This window comes from Chrysoperla carnea, chromosome 1, assembly GCF_905475395.1.
Source record: "Chrysoperla carnea chromosome 1, inChrCarn1.1, whole genome shotgun sequence".
Taxonomy (NCBI): Eukaryota; Metazoa; Arthropoda; class Insecta; order Neuroptera; family Chrysopidae; genus Chrysoperla; species Chrysoperla carnea.
In genome coordinates this window covers 23,574,971-23,595,066 of record NC_058337.1, presented here as the reverse complement: position 1 = coordinate 23,595,066, position 20,096 = coordinate 23,574,971, and the positions used below count along the sequence as shown (strand labels likewise).

General features: G+C 29.4%; 3 protein-coding genes across 3 annotated transcripts; 1 reads left to right on the top strand and 2 right to left on the bottom strand.

Annotated features, from left to right (window-relative positions):
• Nucleotides 1-6,739: 6,739 nt before the first annotated feature.
• LOC123295412 (serine/threonine-protein kinase Nek8) lies at nt 6,740-13,437 on the top strand. The gene is made up of 10 exons (XM_044876792.1): nt 6,740-6,806; nt 7,785-7,941; nt 8,002-8,193; nt 8,622-8,760; nt 9,494-9,798; nt 9,902-9,981; nt 11,178-11,648; nt 12,897-13,012; nt 13,087-13,233; nt 13,294-13,437. The coding sequence occupies exons 1-10, from the start codon at nt 6,740-6,742 to the stop codon at nt 13,435-13,437; spliced, it is 1,818 nt and encodes a 605-aa protein (XP_044732727.1).
• Nucleotides 9,208-16,920, bottom strand: LOC123305805. Its single transcript, XM_044887635.1, has 3 exons — nt 16,835-16,920; nt 13,693-13,962; nt 9,208-9,343 (listed from the first exon to the last, which is right to left on the bottom strand). Exons 1-2 carry the CDS (start codon nt 16,878-16,880, stop codon nt 13,697-13,699), a joined length of 312 nt encoding a protein of 103 aa, XP_044743570.1. The 5' UTR covers nt 16,881-16,920; the 3' UTR covers nt 9,208-9,343; nt 13,693-13,696.
• A 96-nt stretch (nt 16,921-17,016) lies between these two features.
• Nucleotides 17,017-19,082, bottom strand: LOC123295330. Its single transcript, XM_044876679.1, has 2 exons — nt 18,868-19,082; nt 17,017-17,232 (listed from the first exon to the last, which is right to left on the bottom strand). Exons 1-2 carry the CDS (start codon nt 19,009-19,011, stop codon nt 17,017-17,019), a joined length of 360 nt encoding a protein of 119 aa, XP_044732614.1. The 5' UTR covers nt 19,012-19,082.
• Nucleotides 19,083-20,096: the final 1,014 nt, after the last annotated feature.

Below are 20,096 nucleotides of genomic sequence, written 5' to 3'. Positions count from 1 at the left end.
TAACGCTTTGTTGACAAAATCACGTTGGATTAAACCATTAATTAAAACTGGATCGTGCCAAGTTTATACAAATATGTTGAGTTTTCATAATAAAATTTCAATATTGTTTCAAAAAATATAATCACTAAATTATATTATTTAAATTGTAAATATTTTGTAAAAAAATTTAATTTAATTTGCTCTGTTTAGAAAAAATCGTGTGCCTCTCACATTAAAAAAAGGATGCTTTTAACAAAAATGCTTCTGAAATTCTTGTAAGATTAGTATAATGATCCTAAACGTTTTTATATCATAATCTTGTACGAATTTAGAGACTCGAAGAATAGATCTCCATTGAATATTTTAATGTAAATTATGTAATAGTTATGCCATGTTATCTTTACGTAATATGTAGGTCATATGTGACTCGCCACTTTACAATTTTTGGGCAAGAACATTATTTAATTGCCTTTGCGTACATAAGATATAGTCTAAGATCCCGCTACAAAATCAGTACATTCATAACGTGATTAATCAAACTCTTATTTTAGCGTATGTTTATATAAATAGGGGAATAAGGGAGTGTGTGGTAATTGGCACCATCTAAGGAATATTGTTAATAAAACTCATAACGTCTATAATTTAAATATTTATTTGGCATGAACGTAAGCTGTACTTATCTGGTAACCAGAAAATCATAGAAAAATCTTAAGCCTAAGTAATATTTGGCGAAAATTTTAAAAAATCAGGATGTGCCTTTGGCTCCAATTACCCGAACGTTCGGGAAATAGGAGCCAATAAATGATCCATTAGGCGAATGGGAGCCATTAAAATTTAATAAGTCTAGGTTAGTCTCATCCTTGATTTCAGTCAGTCTCAAATAAATCTAATCTTATATATCAAAGAATTAAAAAATAAAATGAACTTTGGTGACAAAATGGTCTCGTTTGTCCAACCATTATGGGAGCAGGCGTAGATAGCTCTCGGTGGTCCATCTTTTTCAAGCTGAGCGAGTGGCGTTGACGTGGAAAAATAAAAAGAAGGGGGATGAACATTCTTGGAGCACTCATGGCACATATTACCGTCATATTTTTTCCTATTTCCCATGAAACTTCAAATTATTATAGGTACGAGGAATAAAATATCCTGCGATGGGATAATGAGAGCCTTACAGCTCTTGTTTAATTTTACGTATTATTTACCTGTACTAAAATTTAATAATACGTAAAATTAAACAAAATTCTATACCTAGATACCTAGCATCTTTACTAGCTGGCAACTCCTATTTGCGGCTACCTTTTCATAAGCAGCTTTATAACATCATATTCAGGAAAATGTAAGCTTTAATTTGATGTAAACAAAATCAATATACGTTATGAACGTAAAAATACAACAAAGTAATACCTATTTATACCTAGCTGAGAAAAGCATAACTTTTCCAAGTTTTTACATGCATTTCTGTGGAGTATATGATATTTTCAACGAAATTGCGGGCACTTTTTAATCGGAACCTAGTTAAAAGAGTATTCCCCTATTCATAAACATACGCTAAATAAGAGTTTGATTAACCGTTATGAATGTACTAATTTTGTTGCGGGATCTTAGACTAATATTGTTATGTCAATTTTTTCTATGTAGAAGGGTCACATTTTTTGAAGAAAAAAAAGTCAATTTCGGGTTCCAAAGTGAAACTTATAAATGAGATAATGTTGGAGTAAACATTAACCCGCCAATTAGCAACCCGTAAACAATATTCGTAGCATGGCTAAAAAGTTTAGGATCATATTCTATTTCTAAAATATTTATATTTGTAAATAAATTTTTTGTGTTTATATACTTAAATAATATTAATCAGAAGACTGGGAAAAAAACAAATAAACATCGCAAATGAATTGCTCATAAAACGCTACCTACAAATAAAACGAGATGTAACTCAATTAAATGGGATTGAACTAATTTTAAGTAAAACATAACTAAATGTCGAAAAAAAAGCAAAATGCATTGCGCTAATACTTAAATGCACAAAAATTATAATCGCCTTGATCGTCGTGCCTATATAAGAACTGCCAAGCCTCTAGCATAAAAATAGCACACATACGTTCAATTAATAATACATTTTTAGAACATTTTTAGTGAACAAAAGCCTCCCATTGATAAAAAAAACTACATTATTAGCTGAAGAAAAACAAGTAGGTGGTTTATAATAATAATATAACTACGGAAGCCTGGTTGGCTCATTCTCAACTCACACGGAACTGGCGCCACAAGCGTCCATTTTAAACATGACCCAGGTTAACCCAGGTTAAACAGTACAAAATAACCAGGTTATTTTCAACTCGTTGGTTGGTTAGAAATTTGTAGCTCGTGGGTTGTAGACTGGTTGAGTTCAAATAGCACACAAGTTTTAAATGCACATGTTTAAAATGAGCCAATGCGGCGTTACTTTCTGTGAGTTGAGATTGAGCCAACCGGGCCTCCGTATATAACATTCAATATCTGCTTTAAAGCTTCGAAAACAATTTGCACAATTTGATAATTTAATAACTCATTAAAAATGTATGTTTATTTAGGAAATATATTATTGACTGAAAAAATATAATTCTTGAAAATATACATATATTGACTTGGCCCTTCATTTTTTTTTTCAATTATTCGCTACTTGTACTCATATATGTGATACTTGTACTACGTTACTTGTTGTAAAACATGTTTATGTAAAACACTACCAGTTAAGATTTAGCTACAAGTCAAAGTGATGTGAAATTGAACAAGCCTCTGAAAATCAAATTTTATGTATAAATAAATATCCGAGAAAACTGCAGGTAAAAATTCACAAAACATAAAAATTTAGTAGTACACGGGTGCCAGTAGTGGGAGAAATTAGTAATAGAGTAAGAGCCAGCGCCTGCCAGACATACGTTAAAGTATAAAAGCTGAAATTTTTTTTGCGTATTCTCACTGGTGTAGGGACCAATCTTTGGGGGCTACAAACCTTGTGTTAGTTTAAACAAGAAAATGGTAATAACTAAACATTTAAATCTACAAATTTCCTAAACTACAAATTTTTTCAACTAATATTAGAAGACATATCGGTCAAATATTCAATAAGTAAATCGTCATAGTTGTTTAAGGCATAAACGGTTAGTGATACAAAAAAAATTAGTTTACAAAAAAGTAGGTAATTTAATTATCTACAATAAAAGTTATTACCATTTTTGGTCTAAAGCGCACTGTTATGGAGATATAGCCTAAAACGGTTTTCCCTAAAATGGAGGCGCTTCCCCCGCTTATTTTTGTAAGGATTTTGTGCTTTTACATTCAGTACGTGATACTGAACATATTTAAATAATAAAATAACTCGAATCTTGCAGTGAAATAAGTTTATAATCATCGAAGAAAATGTAGATTGTGTATTTTGTGCATTTGACCTTCTTCCGCGCCTGGGGGTAGTGTCAGCCCCTTCCGATTGGTCTGTCTTTTTCAATATTGACTTATGGTCATTTGACCACTCTGTGTAAATTTCAGCTTTAAATTAAATTGTAAATTACTTTAACGTGAGAGAGCTCGGGTACTGCGCCTCTGATTACCTGATACCTACCGAAGGCACCGTTAGTCAAGGTTTGTAACTCCCCAAGATTGTTCCCTACACCAGTGAGAATACGCAAAAAAAATTTCAGCTTTTATACTTTAACGTATGTCTGGCAAGCGCTGGCTCTTAGTCCATAATAAAATATCCATAAACAAAAAAATTTTCAAAGTAACAACCTTACTTCATGAGACTTTAAATGATTAAGTATCCAAGTCAATCATTTCGAAATTTATCAATTATATCTATATTTTTAAGAAAAAATTGATACAAAAGTTTTTAGAAATACTGAATAGTGTTTTGTAAATCATATAGTTTATTAATATATATTTAAAAAAAAAAAAAAATTATTTAAATAATTATCACCTTCGTTAAATACCTGTGTAATAAAAATGTTGTTTTTGTTAAAAATTTTATTATTTTCTTAAATTTAAAACATATTTGGTGGGACCATTTTCAGTTTTGTCAAGTATTATGAAATGATCATTTAATTTGAAATTGTATTTAATTTTATCCTTGATAAAAAAAGTGTATGATAAATAAAATTTTAAAATATACTTGCGTTTTTTTAAGTGTCCTTTTTTCAGGTACCTAAGCAATTTATTATGAACCACTTTGTTTTACTTGGGTAAACATAGCTGCTCTCGTCAAAGCTTTTAAAAGTCAATTGATCAGCCATCAGCTAGCTGACGCATTGGCGATAAGCAGAATTTGCGTAGACGTTAGGATATAGAAAGGCAATTTTTATACTATTTGGCAAATTATAAAGATATTGTTTTAAGAAAAAATTTATTAAGCTTATTGTATAATATCAATCCCTGAAATCTAAGGCCCTCATGTACCGATGTCAAATATGGGTTACGAATTCCCACTTTTTCCATTACATAAAGAAAGTGATGTAAACATAATAAATAATATATGTTACGTCGTATGATGTAACATATAGAGTTATGCGCTAGATAGAGGTGAGTGCAAAATCCGAGGAGTGCATTTTGTCAATTGATTCTTGTTCAGAAAATCTTATAGGTTAATATTCCGGATGTTGCCAGAAACCCTATTGTTTCAATTTTTGTATATCACTCTCCCTCCCCAGAAACAGATAAATGTCAATTTTTTGAATTGAATAAATTTTTTGGGTAATTTTACGTCAAAAAAGCCCCTTGTGATTTTTTCCTAAAGTTCACCGTTTTTGAGTTATTAACAGGTTAATGTTTGGAAAAACTCCAGAAAGGTTGAAAATTAATGCAAATAAATTAAACTTTTGAGCAAATAAATTGTTAATCAATTTTTAACAATTGAAAATTTAGGCCTAGAATCAAACAATCTGTAATTATTCTCCAGAACTTTGTAAAAGATGTTCAAAGATGATTTTAAGATTTTGAAAAGCTCAAAAGTTTAAATTTATTTGCATTAATTTTCAGCTTTGAAAAAAAATTACAAAAAAACCTTCGGATAGCTTTTATTTGGTTCAAAAAATTGACATGTAGGTAACTGTTTCTGGGGAGGCCGAAGGATATACCAAAAAATCGAACCAATAGGCAACATCAACAATGGCAACATCCGGAATATTCGCATCTATTTCAGATTTTCTGAACAAGAATCTATTGACAAAATGGGGTCCTCGGATTTGGACACTCAACTCTATTTAGCGCTTCCTCTAATATGCATAATATTTACATCATGTTCTTAGGTTAGAACTAGTTACTAATATTTCACATAAATATGACATAATTTAGAAAAATGTTCGCTGGATATGGAATACTTATACTTACAATGAAAACTACTGTTTCATCAGTGTCGCATTAAGTGTTGTGTCTCATAGGCGGATTTCCAATTAAACTAAAGGCGGACTTATCTTTTTCGCTCCTAGACCACAGTCACTCTGCCCTTTTTTTTTTAGTCTTCGTAAATCTACCAAAAATTTGTCTACTTCGTTCCACTTTCCTTCCATTTGTCCACTCTTTTTAGTCCTCGTTCTACGATCAAATTTTTTTTAAATTTGAAGATAAAAAAATTTGTATGTGCAGGCTCCTAGGCGGCCGTCTAGGCTGCCTAAATGGTAAATGCGACACTGAATCACGATGATATTTGATAAAATTAGTATAAAAAGCTACGTGGAGCTAGTTTAAAGTAGTTGTCTCAGATTTTTTTAGAGTCAATTTCGAACGAACTTTCACAGATATGCTCAGTATTTTTTTTTTATATACGAAAGTTATTTTTCAATGAGGATTTTACGGGAAAATTCAGTAATTTTTTAGACATAGTTTAGTAAATCATTTACTAAATCATTTAGTAAAGCAATAATTCATGATCATTTAAAAAGAAAACGGGTATGTAGTCGAGGGGAACACTATCGGTTATAAATATTAAAGGCAACATAATTTCGAAAATATTAATAGAAATCAGAAACAAATAACACATTAATTTTATTTCAAATCAATATAATAAATGAAAAGTTGAAACCTATTGAAATATCCACAATCCTCATTTAAACCCAAAGATTTTGCGTTTCGTTGAAAAGTAATTAAGTTTACAAAAACAAATGTGTGAAATAGGCCACTACATCTTTAGTAGACTCCAAAGAGAAACTATAAACCTATGTAGGTTCATTGTTTGCTCCAGAACAAAAACTGATTGAAAATAAAATTATTATTTGTATCATTATATAAATTTTCGTAGAGGTTCGTGCCCCGGCTTTTGTGTAATTTTTTTTTAATTTTTATTTGTTCAAATAAAAATACGTAACTTGTGTTAAGTGTACAGCCTCTTTCTCATATATAAAGTGGTATAATGTGTTAAAATAACAAAAGTATGCGTATCACTAAAATGTATGAAGGACTTTGATTTATATAAAGTACACCAAAATTTGAAATAAATGCAAACAGTTTATTTTCATAATAAAAATATGCAATTTCGTAGAGGTGTTTTATCATTATATAGAAGGAAAATGAAATAGGAATGAATTACAACTTCCCCTCTCTAAAATATTTCTAATTTTTTGGACAGACAACAAAGAACATCGTATATTGAATATTCCAAATAATTATTAATATAATTTATCACTATCAATATAAAAAATCTAAAATTGTCAATTATTCCCATGACAACTTAATTTCAAAACAACACCACAAATTACTTTTTGTTTGATTAACATGATTTAGTTGAACAACAATCATGAATACGCCACTTGATTCAGCCAGCTTTTTAGAAAAGTATACGAAAATTAAAATTGTTGGAAAAGGTAAATTAATCATCCAGTATAGCGACATAAAGTTTGGCAACAATATTATGGTAACTTTATTATTGTAAAATGGAAATCATGCGCAAAGAAGTGGCATTTGTTAATTCTCTCCAAAGTCCTCGGATCGATTCCCAACAAGATGCTATGATTTGTTCGTACTTTATTCGGTCTTTTTTCGATTATTTTAGCATAATACGTATTTTAATTTATAATAAAATAAATGAATAAGCCTCAATAAATACCTCAAATAAATGTGTGGACTATACAGAATAGTTTATAAAACATGTGAAAACAAACAATTGACTGAGTTAATTGTTAAAATACCCTGTATAGAAAGTGTTTAATGTCAGTGCTTGAATTATTTTATAAATTAAAAGAGTTTAAAAAACCAAAATAATTTTGGCCTTTCGATCAATATTTATTTGGTTAGAATTTGAAAGTAGAATTAGAATTTTTTTCGTTTTTCGAGAATGTTTCACAAGACCGCTAGTTGAAGCTACCTGCAAATTTTTAAATTTCTATCTTTTATAGTTTTGGAGAAAATGGACACCAAACTTTTGTTCTAATTTGCGCCCTCTCGGATAGAGTGACGTTTATGAAAAAATGTTTCAAGCAAAAGTTGTTTATTTATTTATAAGGAACATTTTTTACATTTAAACTTTTGTTCAAACTTGGGACAATAACCTTAGTATACCATTGCTCTATATATTTCATATATACAGGTATAAATATGGGAAATAATCATTATTTCGTGGAATTCGTTAACTAATAAGTATAATGAAGTACGAAAAAATAAACACATTTACCGGTGATCTAAACATCCAACACGGGCAATCGGAAAGTCTGCGGTTCGTTTCCCGGCATAACGCATTGATTTGTTTTTCAATATTTCTATTTGATTAGATTTTTACCTTGTGTATATTCCCTAAAAATTTTCCTTCGTTAATGTTACAGCCATATTATTTTGATTATTCTTAGGATCTTCCGGAACAGCTATACTATATGAACGTAACATTGATAAAAAATTAGTAGTTGTAAAAGAAGTTAATTTGTTTGATTTAAGTGAAAATGAGAAAGAATTGGCATTAAACGAAGTCCATGTTTTGTCAGTTTTAAATCATCCTAACATTATTGGGTAAATTGACTTTGTATAAAATAGTATAATTAATTTTATAACAATTTTTTATTTGTTTAGCTATTATGGAAGCCTGGAACAAAATGGTAGTTTATTTATTGAAATGGAGTATGCGGATAACGGTACATTAGCTGATTTGTTAAATACTTTAAATTCTACTAACAATTTCCTACCAAATACAATAATTGTTCATGTTTTTTCACAAATTGTTTCTGCTATTTGTCATATACATGCAAATAATATTTTACATAGGTACAATTTTTAATTTTTACAACTTATGAGCTGCAATAAGAGTATGAAAAAGACACCATATTTTCTTTATCTCAACTATAATTCGAATCTATCTGTCTCTATATATCTGGTTTCCATCATAATCCACCGACAACTTAAAGAACACAATCATTTTATAATATCCTAAAAATTCCTTTTGCTTACTTAGCACTTTCTCTTTCTATGGAAGAATTTACAATCCCTGTTGTATATCCTCAGTGAAAAATCGGTTAGCGTTGTCTTTTAGCCTTACGGGATTAAGCCTAGTAATCATGAATTAATCATTCCAATTCATTTTTATATTCCCTACGTTTTACCAGATACGTTTAAAATTCACTTAAGTGATTTAAACCGCTTTTAGAAACATGCTAAGGGCTATTTTCTATGTTTATAGATGCTTATTTTTGTAGAGATTTGAAAACTGCAAATATATTTTTGAATATTGATGGGAGTGTAAAAGTTGGTGACTTTGGATTATCAAAATTATTAACAACACGTATTTGGACAGATACAGTTCTTGGTACACCATTTTATTTAAGTCCAGAAATGGTAAAAATAAACATTTAAAGAAATCAGTGGTATTAATTTCTCGTAGAAAAAATTGTATATTTCGAAAGTATAGTTGATTGGAAAACAAATGGAAAAACAAAATATATTTATTAATAAATTGATTTGCCTAATATTAATATTGAGTAAATTTTAATATTATGTTACAAGCTTAATCTTATGAAATAGCCATTGTAAAGTTTCATGTAAGAAAAAAGATTGAGTTTGGCGAATGGTTAGCCATAATGGTTTTCTTTTTTCCTGTGTTAAAGCTTTAGCCTTTTGTATGAATGCAAGCCTTTTAAGCAAGCTGAACAGAAGCCTTCGTGGTATAATAGCCATTGTAAAGTTCTATGTAACAAAAAAGATTCGTGTGGGCGCAAGCCTTCTAAGCAAGCTGGACATCAGCCTTCCACTTTTATGCTATCAAAATCTTTCTGAGATCTAATTACAGCATCGATTTAGCAATTGCATAGTCTGCTACGTGCGTTCTACATTCGATTCTAGACCCATAGATTCTAATAAATTTTGAACTTGAACTTTGTTGATTAACTTTTTTGAGAAATTTCCATCGGCTTCCGAGTAACTAGAGTTAAATACATTTGAAAAAACACTTAAATGAACACATTCTATTTAAATGTACGAATTGTACACATATATCTTAGAGTCAAAACTTAATACTACTGTCCTTTTTGATCGAATAAGTGTTTCAAGATGTTTTTATACTCATTTTTAGTGTGCTGGAGAAGAATACAATGAAAAATCGGATGTTTGGGCATTAGGATGTATTTTATATGAAATGATTACACTTAAAAAACCATTTCAAGCAACAAACCTAACCGCTTTGGTAAAAAAAATTACCGAAGAAGATATAATACCATTACCACATAATGTAAATTGTTTTCAAGAATTAGTGACCAGTTTATTACAAAAGCAACCAAATTTACGACCAACTGCTGAGATAATCAAAACTAATTATTTGCCAGAAATATCAAAAGAAATATCAAAAACAAAATGTTTTGAGGAGTTTAGTGGTGAACGGTAAAAGCTATGACATTTTGTTTTAAAGTAATTTTTAATAATATATTTTAACTTTTTTTAGAAATATTTTTTATTTATTGCAATCATTTAAAAATAATATTAATTTACAACCGATAAATTTACCACCAAAAAGATTTTCAGAACTTTCAATTAGTGATACGCATTACATTGCTTTAACTTCAGGTAAATATTTCATAAAATAAAAAGTGCCAGCAAATTCAAATTTTTAAAAGTGATATTTGCTGTCACATACATTAATGAGTAAGACATGTGGAAGTCGTTGATGCAGATTACTTCAATATATCAAGTCTGGAGTTCGTGAATTAAAATTACATTCTTGCAACAGTGCTTTAATCAATTAACCTAACTAACCTTGGTGATCGATCACCCATATTAAATGAGCTCAAAAATATTTTAGATTTAAAATTGGAATGTTACCAAGAAAAAAGTCCTCCAAAGTAAAACATTTACGATCTCATTTTCTGAAGATATTTTTCTTCTCGATGCATGAAGGATCTACAAAATAATTTCAGAGAAAAGTTTACAGTCTGTGAAACACGAATGTTCTCTGACCTAAGACCTAGAGTCTCTCACAGACTGGAAAGTTTTCTCTGAATTTATTTTTGGAGATCCTTCTTGCATCGAGAAAAAAAAACATTCAGAAAGGATATCGTAAAGGTTTTACTTCGGAGGACTTTTTTTATGCTAAAATTTTTATGACTTCAATTTTAAGTGTTTTTGAGCTCGTTTAATAATGTCGATCGATCAGCCAGGTGTCCGAACAGCTAAGGACACGATATTAGGAACCGAGAGGATGCAGTTTAAATCTCGGCGGTGGCTGATTAGTTAAGTTAATTGAATTAATCTTACTAAAATAACTTTAATTTGTAAAATTTGGTGGAGCTATTAAAATCATCTTGACCTGTTAACACTTAGCGTCTTAATGTTTGGTTTCCAATAATGTATCTCTATTAAAGTGATCACATTTCATATTTTCATATGTTTCCAAACAAATCTATACCACAGTCTCCAAATGAAAAAGGTGCAAAGTCATAAAGCGTGAAAGTATACGGAAGCAATCGCAATAATTTACGATTAATTTTTTCAACAGTAATCTAAAAGTTTGATTTTAAATTATTTTAGATAATATGGTGTATAAATGGAATAATATAAAAAATACAAACGATATCAAAAATTTGCATCCAATTAAACCAATGAATACAAATTTGCTATTAGGCAAATCAATTAAGAAGTACTTATAATTTAAATATAAATACTTTTCAAAAACCATTTTTTATTTGAAAAATTTTGTTCCAGAGTTGCTGCTGGCAATAATTTTAGTTTATTTTTAACAAACGATCAAAATGTGTTAATCGAAGGTGATATATTAAACCATAATTCAACAAATTTAAAAATTATCGAAACATTAAAGAATTCTCGAATTCAGAGTATTAATTGTGGCCATTCACATGCTGTTGCATTATCCGAGGATGGTACAGTTTATTGTTGGGGTAAAAATATACACGGTTGTTTAGGTTTAGGTGAACCTTTAAAAAATAAGGCTGATCCCACTAAAATCGATTTACCGTTAATGAATAATCAAATAATAAACATATTCATTGGATCAAATGCAACTGGAATTTTGGATAGCAATGGTGTTTTATATTTATGTGGATCAAATATTTATCAGAAATTAACACCAAGAAAAGTGGAATTTTTATCGAAATTCAGTCAAGTACAATATGTTAAAAGTAAAATTAAAATGGTGTCGTTGGGAGAGTATCATACAGCCATTTTAACCGTAAAAGGACAAGTCTTTACCTTAGGAAATAATGATGTGGGTCAACTGGGTTATGGCCATAATAAAATTTACGATAATACTCCAAAAATTGTTGAATTTATGCAACATAAAATTATAATTGTACGAATATATATGTTACAGGAAAAGTTGATTGCCAGTAAGAGTTGACTCTTCCTAGGCAGAGTAAACTTTTACTAAAAACGTCAGTAAGAGTTGATTCAAAATAAGTAAAGATACTTTTCGTAGGAAGACTTAACTATGCCTGCTATGGATTAGTAAAAGTTGATTTCCTGGGAAGTTCGGCAGATACATATTTTGTTTTGTTATTGTGCGTTTGTTTTTATTGATATCTTGTTTGTTGAAAGTTGAAATGAGCAAAAATTAGAGTTTAGCTTATGTTTGGCGTCCTATAAGTAATATTAATTGTAGTTTTTTTCTAAAAATATATTCGTTTTTTTACAGTAAGAATATACGGACACTACCATGTGAATAGCGTAAGTCTAACGTTAAGATAATTTGATGTATACTCTGCGTCACAAAATCTGCACATGTTTTACCATTCTAACTGATATTACTATATGTATGTTACAGCTGTATCACTTAGAATCGTAAAACCTGTACAGATTTTGTGACGGAGAGTATAGATAATTACCGTGAACAGAATATTAAGTTTGTCGTGGAAAAAGTGGCTTTTTTCTGTGATTGCGTCCATTAACTGATCCACGGGTTGGCCATACCTTTAATGTGGTCGACTTCTCGCAAGTTTGCGGGTTTTTTGGCTTTTTAGTTAGCCCTATGATTACGTGCATTCACTGATCCTCAGAAAATCTTCGAAAAGCTCAAAAAACTAGATTCAAAAAAACTAAAGATAATATTCTGTTCACTTTAATCATATACTCGAAATTATGTCCACGTGAGATTCACGCTAAACACACGATAGTGATCTTATATCCTCATCTTTTCTTTATTGTATAAAAATTTTTTAACTTTTCCATGTTTACTTATTAATAATGGATTTTCCTTTTTTATTAGCTGGTAACCGTTTCCCTGCAAAATGTCATCTTTTACTATTTGAAGCCAGGGAAAGTATACTTTACTTAGCTATAGTTAACTCTGACTAGTAAATGTTGATTAAATTTCAACACTTTTCGGTTTTAATCAACTCTTACTGAAAAAACCAGTAACAGTTGGCTTTACCTAGGAAAAGTCAACTCTTACTGGAGAATCAACTTTTCATGTCACATACACACAAATAGCACAAAAAACAGTAATAACTTAAATTACGCGTGTGTGCAAGATAAAATCACACCTTGTCGTAATCGTATCGTGCAAGTCTATTCTCACGATCAAATACTCATCCAATATGATTGGATGAAAAAAGGAAACTCGTGTGTTGGATTATCCACAAATCCTGTAATTTTAAGATGTTACTGTGATGAAAAATAAATAAAACAATATAACATTTTAAAATTAAATATTGTTTATAGGATATAACTTGTGGACCATGTTATACTGCCGCAATCACAAACAATAACGTTTTGTATTTATGGGGAAAACAGTTTTCATTTTCATTGAATCCGATTTCACCAACAAATTCATTATTAAATACTGCAATTAATTCATTAAAACCTACTGTAAGTAGATTTTTAAACATGATCGAAACCGATTTTGTAGAAAATTGTTATATTTTGTAGAAAACTGATGACGAAACACTCAAATTCTTTAATGAGATGGCCAGTATTCATTTAACAAATTTAATTTTTATACCAACGCCAATTTTAGCGTACGTATCACAATTAGCTATTTGTTGCACAGAAAGTCGTTCGAAAAGAGAATAGTATTCCTATGTACACAAAAAAGGAATTAACTACCGTTTTTTGTAGATTATTTTCATCGCCTGAACAAATTGTCAACAACAAAATCATAAAGTGTGAGGGCTTAAAATCATTATCCTCGTACTTATTGCTACTGAATATTACAAGCACAGTTCCACCAAAACAACATAAGTTAAAACAAAATTTTAATAATTTATTTAATAAAATATCAATATGAATACAAAAATTATTATATTTAAGTATAAAAATAAAACTCACTATTTTAAAGTTGTCTATAACGTTTACGCTGTCCCCGTATAGGTTTTTTTCGACGTTTTATTTTCGATTTTAATAATAAATCATTGTTTGTTGTTATATCTTCACCAGATTTTTCATCACCCGAAGTATGATTATCTTTACCACTATCGTTGCCAATATTCATTTTTTTCAAATTTTCAACAAAATTTGTATTGGAAAATAAATTTACCATTGAATCATTCATTGTACTTTTGAAATTTGTTTCATTAAATGTTGGTGTTACCAGTTTTTCTAAAAATAAATTTCATATTCTCAAAATGTACACATAGCCCAGAGAAATAAGACAATAAAAAAGTGGATGTGCTTAAAAATTCACGTGTTCCAATCCAAGTTTTTTTAACGGGATTATCTTTATTCGGATGCAAGAAATGGCCTGTAAAAAGTTCATTGCAAAATCATGTGCGCAAAAAAAAAAAAATATTCAAAGTCAAAAGTCGCGAAAATAGGTTTTTTTAAAATATCTCGTAAACTATGAAGATTATCGAATTTTTAGATATTGTAAAATTTGTTTGTGAGTAAATTTTACAGGTTCTATACAAAATATCTGTAGAAGCAATAATTCTTAAGATATTTGACTGAACAAAATATCAACAACAACAAAAATTAAACAAGTGAAAACAAACAAATGACTGAGTTAATTGTGTAAATACCATGTATTAACATGTGTTGATTACTCTGTCACATTACACATGTCACACATACATAACCAGTGGCGGATTAAGTATTTTGCCGCCCTAGGCCCTGTCTGATTTGCCGCCCTTTTTAAAAGATGAAATTTTATTTTTTTGAATCCGTTTATATTATTTAGATATAATATTTATTTCATAAAAATACAATTGTTGAACAATACAAAAATAATTGAATTTTTCAATGGTAAGAAACACAATAATAATATTATGAGACTTTAGTTTTATACGTAAAACAAAGCAGAGTCAAATCACTGTCATTACATGCTACGCGCAGCGCTCTTGTTTTCTGTAAATATATTATATATGTAACGTTCTCACTGTGTTACCCAAACTCAATGTGCAATACTTTATCAGTATTGCACTCACAAATAAAAAAGTTAATCAGAAAATAAATTCCATTCTATTTCATAGAAATTTATTTGTAAATTTATATAAAAAAAATTCGAATAGATCCCTAAAATGTATTGTCGTTACATTATATCAGATTTAAAATTTTGACATTCTGAAAAATTTGCCGCCCCCCAAATTGTGCCGCCCTAGGCCCGGGCCTCACGGGCCTAGGCGGTAATCCATCACTGTACATAACTGATATTAATTGTATCGAGTTACATTGTGGAAGTCTTTTTATTTATTATTTAGCAATAACAACCACTTATATTTTTTTTTTATAAATTATTTATTTAAAATAAAATAAAAAAATTATGTTGACGATCGTTTCGGCTTGTTTAGCCATTTTCAAAACAATGTGAATTATTCTAAATTTACAAGGAATTTGAAATAAACAACTTTTATTCAAACATTTTTTCGTAAACATGATTGTTTTCTCGTGCAGGGACAAATTAGGCCAAAACTTTGGAGGCCATTTTCTCCAAAAATATAAAAGATGGGGGAATGAAAATTTGTAGGTAGCTTCAACTTGCTACCTTATGAAAAATTATTGAAAAAAATCCAAAAAAGTTTTCTAGCAAATACTTCGGAAAATTTTCAAAATTTTCGACACCTGGTACAAATGGGATTGAGTAGCGATAAAAAGCTGCTTTTGGATTTTTTTAGGCAGAAAAACCTTTATTTTCTTAGGCTAACATATAAAATTGTTTTATTTTCGCCGCTGGATGCCACATTATCCATTTGTCACATTTATGGCTAATAATTTATATGTTAGACTTGCTTTAAAATTAGTTTTCAGCTTTAAAATGACATGATCAGCTTTTAAATGAAGAATACATAATGGAATTTGATAAAGGAATAAGACGGAATTTTATAAAATGGCGTCCAGGTGAAAAAACACTTAAAATATACGGAAAAATTTTGTTTTTTAACATGTTTTATAAACAAAGTGGGAAAGTAATAAAAGTTTTTGCCAAACATTATGCAAAGGCTTAAAAGAAGGTAATTTTAAGTTTTCGAGCAATATGTCATACTTTTGCTTGGAAAGCGAATATCTTGGCCCAAAGAACTCGTACGGAAATTTTTCATTTTCAAGAAAAATAAACAAACTTTTAAGTGGTTTTAATAAATTTTTAACTTTCCATGCAAAGCGCCAAGGAATGATAAAAATTTTTAAGCAATGGATTATAAAATTAGAAAGTAATAAGAATTCTCAAATGAGGTGTTGAGGATACAAATTCAAAAATTTTTCCCAAAGATACAGCCTTTTGAAATTTATGTAATTTTAAATATTTGGTTGTGTATATGAGTGAATTTTCAGAATTTATTATTTCCCAAAAAAATTTATAAATATTCTTAACACACCAGTTGAAGTATTGCGGAAAAGAATGCACAGGTCAAATTAGAAATGGACAGAGCAGGTGAGTTTTTTTAAGTGTTTGAAGTCATGAATTAACCTTCAATAAAATGTATCCGAATAGAGCTGTGACTCTTGAATACAATAGAGTATTATCGTTAGTCAAAAATAAATCATGAAATTTGAAAAAAGTTAAAATTTATGTAAAAATATACTTAAATATTCTGATTTCGAGTCATAAAAACACATTTTTCTTTAAAAAAATTAAAAATCGTAATTTTTAAACTGTGTATCACGTGACCTAAACGCGGGTAAGCCCTGCTGTGATGTCATAGCGGTATGAGTCATAGACCATCAGTTAGTTCAGTGTAGACAGTTGGGTATAATAGACAGAGGTGTAGACAGATGTCTATGAATATATCTGTCAAAATTATTTCGTATAGTGATACCCATATTACGTCATCAAATTGGATGCCCGTGTTTTTGACAGTTTAAAAAAGGTTTAAAATTTAATTTAAGTTTTTGGCAAAAAAGCGTATGTATTTTTCCGAAATAAATTTTTTGTGGCTTTTTATTAACAAAATCAACATTTTGAAGTACTTTTTCAAATATATAATAGTGGAATACCCTATTATTAATACTTATAGTATAACATAAGTGGTATACTTACTATTTTCAATAAATTGTCCACTTAATTTATGTTCTTTTAATTCCATATCCTTGTCATTAATTATATCTATTAATTTTTCTTCTCTATTTTTCATTAAAATTAATGAAAAACATAATGGTAAGACGACTTCTTGTGAAAACTAAAATATTACGCAAATCAAGTTTATCTTTTGAACAATTTAACTAACGGTATATTTTTCGTACACAAATTGTCGTTTCTTTTTTTAACTTAAAATCCATTTCTATATCTTTACTTGAAAATTTTGTACGTAATTTTACATTTAAAGCCTGATTTTCATCACTTTGTAAAATAAAATTACAACCATCACGATTTTCATAAAATAATGAATGAAGTTTTGCTTTCAACTTAGCCGCAGGCATTTCAACGTTGTTCAACAACTGAAATGAAAATTTTAAATTATAAAATTTTTACATCACAAGGAACATATTGTAAGGGTTGGTTTTATCAAAGATTTCTTAGCGAAACATGCAAAAACTCGGAAAAATTTATCTCAATGATGTTATAATAAGCGAACAAAAGAAACTTGGAAATATAGAACAGAGCGTAGAAATATTGGTTTTCCCTAGTTTCAATTAGTTCTAGGTTCTTCATTTCTTTCAAATTCATTTAATTTCAAAGGACTACATATATATTTAATATTTTTCATAATAGGAAATATTCATGAAATTTAAATTTCGTTCAAATATTTTTCTTCCGTAACTTTAATGACGAACGTGACATCATAGTACGGGCTTTGTCAAATTTGTTGACATACTGTATGGTATTAATTACTTACATTTTGTATGGTATTTCATTAAATTATACTATTCTACTACGAATGTAAATTTGTAAATTCATTTTTTAAAGTGTAAATTATACATTGAACTGTCACCAATTGACAGATCACGTACTTATACGTCACCAACAGAAAGCGCCAAAAAACTGCGTTTAAATATCTCAAAATTATAATGTATTTTAAATGTTTTTTTTTACTTAAATAAAGCATTTTTAAGCAGTATTTATATTTTTTTACTTTGTTATAACGGTGTAAACAATAAATTAAAAATATAAACAGTGGCGGATTAAGTATTTTGCCGCCCTAGGCCCTGTCTGATTTGCCGCCCTTTTTAAAAGATGAAATTTTATTTTTTTGAATCCGTTTATATTATTTAGATATAATATTTATTTCATAAAAATACAATTGTTGAACAATACAAAAATAATTGAATTTTTCAATGGTAAGAAACACAATAATAATATTATGAGACTTTAGTTTTATACGTAAAACAAAGCAGAGTCAAATCACTGTCATTACATGCTACGCGCAGCGCTCTTGTTTTCTGTAAATATATTATATATGTAACGTTCTCACTGTGTTACCCAAACTCAATGTGCAATACTTTATCAGTATTGCACTCACAAATAAAAAAGTTAATCAGAAAATAAATTCCATTCTATTTCATAGAAATTTATTTGTAAATTTATATAAAAAAAATTCGAATAGATCCCTAAAATGTATTGTCGTTACATTATATCAGATTTAAAATTTTGACATTCTGAAAAATTTGCCGCCCCCCAAATTGTGCCGCCCTAGGCCCGGGCCTCACGGGCCTAGGCGGTAATCCATCACTGAATATAAAAAAATACATAAATATTCCCTATTCATGATATGCACTGAATATCAGCAATCTAAAATCATTCAAAATTTTCAGTTGGAATGAATAAGGAAAAAGTATTTGTATTTCCCATTCCAGTCAATTCCTTCAATCATGAATCGGAAGTTATTCTGTAACAAAATTTCTACAATCCCAACGCTTATGATACGAGCTGATTTATAGCTATGACGGAGGCTTTTAACTTTTTCTCGGATCCCATCCAACTTGGAGAGGTGGCAACCCTAACTCTAGTTAATAATGCTATAATGATGTAAATAATCACTATCCCTTCTATATAATTATTTACAGATGCGAATAAATAATCAATCAAATTAACCTGAAAGAAGAAAAATGGACTAGTATTTTAGAAATAAATACCTGAAATCTATTACAAATATCATTTGTTTTTAAATTTTCCACCCAAATGTTTTCGAAATCTGAACAATACACACTGAATGTCTCGTCATCATAAAATGATTTAAATATGTAATTTTTATCATTCAAAATCAAAGAAAACCACATTTCAAATCTTCAATCGAAAAATTTTGCATCAACAATAATTATTTTTAAAATACGTATCTGAGACTTTTTAGGTTATATTTCATTTTTCATATATGTAATTTTAAAACCTGTATAGGAATCGTATATATACGAAATATAGTAGCTTCTACCCGCGGCTTCGCTCGAGTTTTTGTCCTTATAATTTTGTCCCAATAACTGGTATAGATCATTAAAAAGTAAATAAAATAATATGAACATTTATATATACAACGTTTATTCCAATTCCCTTTTACAATAGAGGGAGAAACAATCAATTTCCCTCCCAAAACAGAGAATACTTCTGTATACTATATTATATATTCTTCCATCCGGTGCAAGTATATAAAGATTAAAAAGGTGATTTATAAAATATTATTAAATATATAAGGCCAAAAATTGTATCCGTTCACCCTGTTTTTTTATACCATGCATATATGTAATATGCAAGGTAATACTAAATTTAGTCGCAAGTTTGTAACGCTTAAAAATATTGATGCTATGAACAAAATTTTGGTATAGATGTTTATAAAATTACCTAATTAGTCCATTTTCGGTTGTCTGCCCGTCTGCCTGCCAACACGATAACTCAAAAACGAAAAAAGATATCAAGCTGAAATTTTTACAGCGTACTCAGGACCATGAAGGTTATAAAGAAGGAGAATCGCTATGTACTAAAGCATTAGCGCACCTGTCCCTGAAAATTTGTAGAATTTTTAGTTCATTTTCAGCCACCAGCCGCGCTGTCGTCGGTAGGTAGTATATTAGCGCACAACAGCCCGCATTTAATGATACAACTTAGCGATCCCAGCGCCTCACTTATTTTTTCAAAATATTGGGGACAATATTTTCTATTGCGATCGTTTTCCTTCTTTATAACCTTCATGCTCGGGACGTAAAAAGTGAGGTTGAGTTCGTAAATGAGCAACATTGGTCAATTGGGTCTTGGGTCCGTAGGACCCATCTTTTAAACCGTTAGAGATAGAACAAAAGTTTAAATGTAAAAAATCTTGCTTATCAAAAATAAACAACTTTTGTTTGAAACATTTTTCGTATACATCACTGTTTAC

Bases quoted from the DNA above. Each gene is read 5' to 3' on its own strand.
- LOC123295412 (XM_044876792.1), top strand. From the start codon at position 6,740: ATGAATACGCCACTTGATTCAGCCAGCTTTTTAGAAAAGTATACGAAA. The intron at 9,799-9,901 runs GTAAAAGCTATG...AAATAATATTAA, and splicing joins GAGGAGTTTAGTGGTGAACG to TTTACAACCGATAAATTTAC. The intron at 11,649-12,896 runs GTTATGGCCATA...CGTGTGTGCAAG, and splicing joins TAATGATGTGGGTCAACTGG to ATAAAATCACACCTTGTCGT.
- LOC123305805 (XM_044887635.1), bottom strand. From the start codon at position 16,880: ATGGAATTAAAAGAACATAAATTAAGTGGACAATTTATTGAAAATA. The intron at 13,963-16,834 runs GTAAGTATACCA...ATTTATTTTTAG, and splicing joins TGGACAATTTATTGAAAATA to AAAAACTGGTAACACCAACA.
- LOC123295330 (XM_044876679.1), bottom strand. From the start codon at position 19,011: ATGTGGTTTTCTTTGATTTTGAATGATAAAAATTACATATTTAAATCA. The intron at 17,233-18,867 runs GTATTTATTTCT...TTTTCATTTCAG, and splicing joins ATATTTGTAATAGATTTCAG to TTGTTGAACAACGTTGAAAT.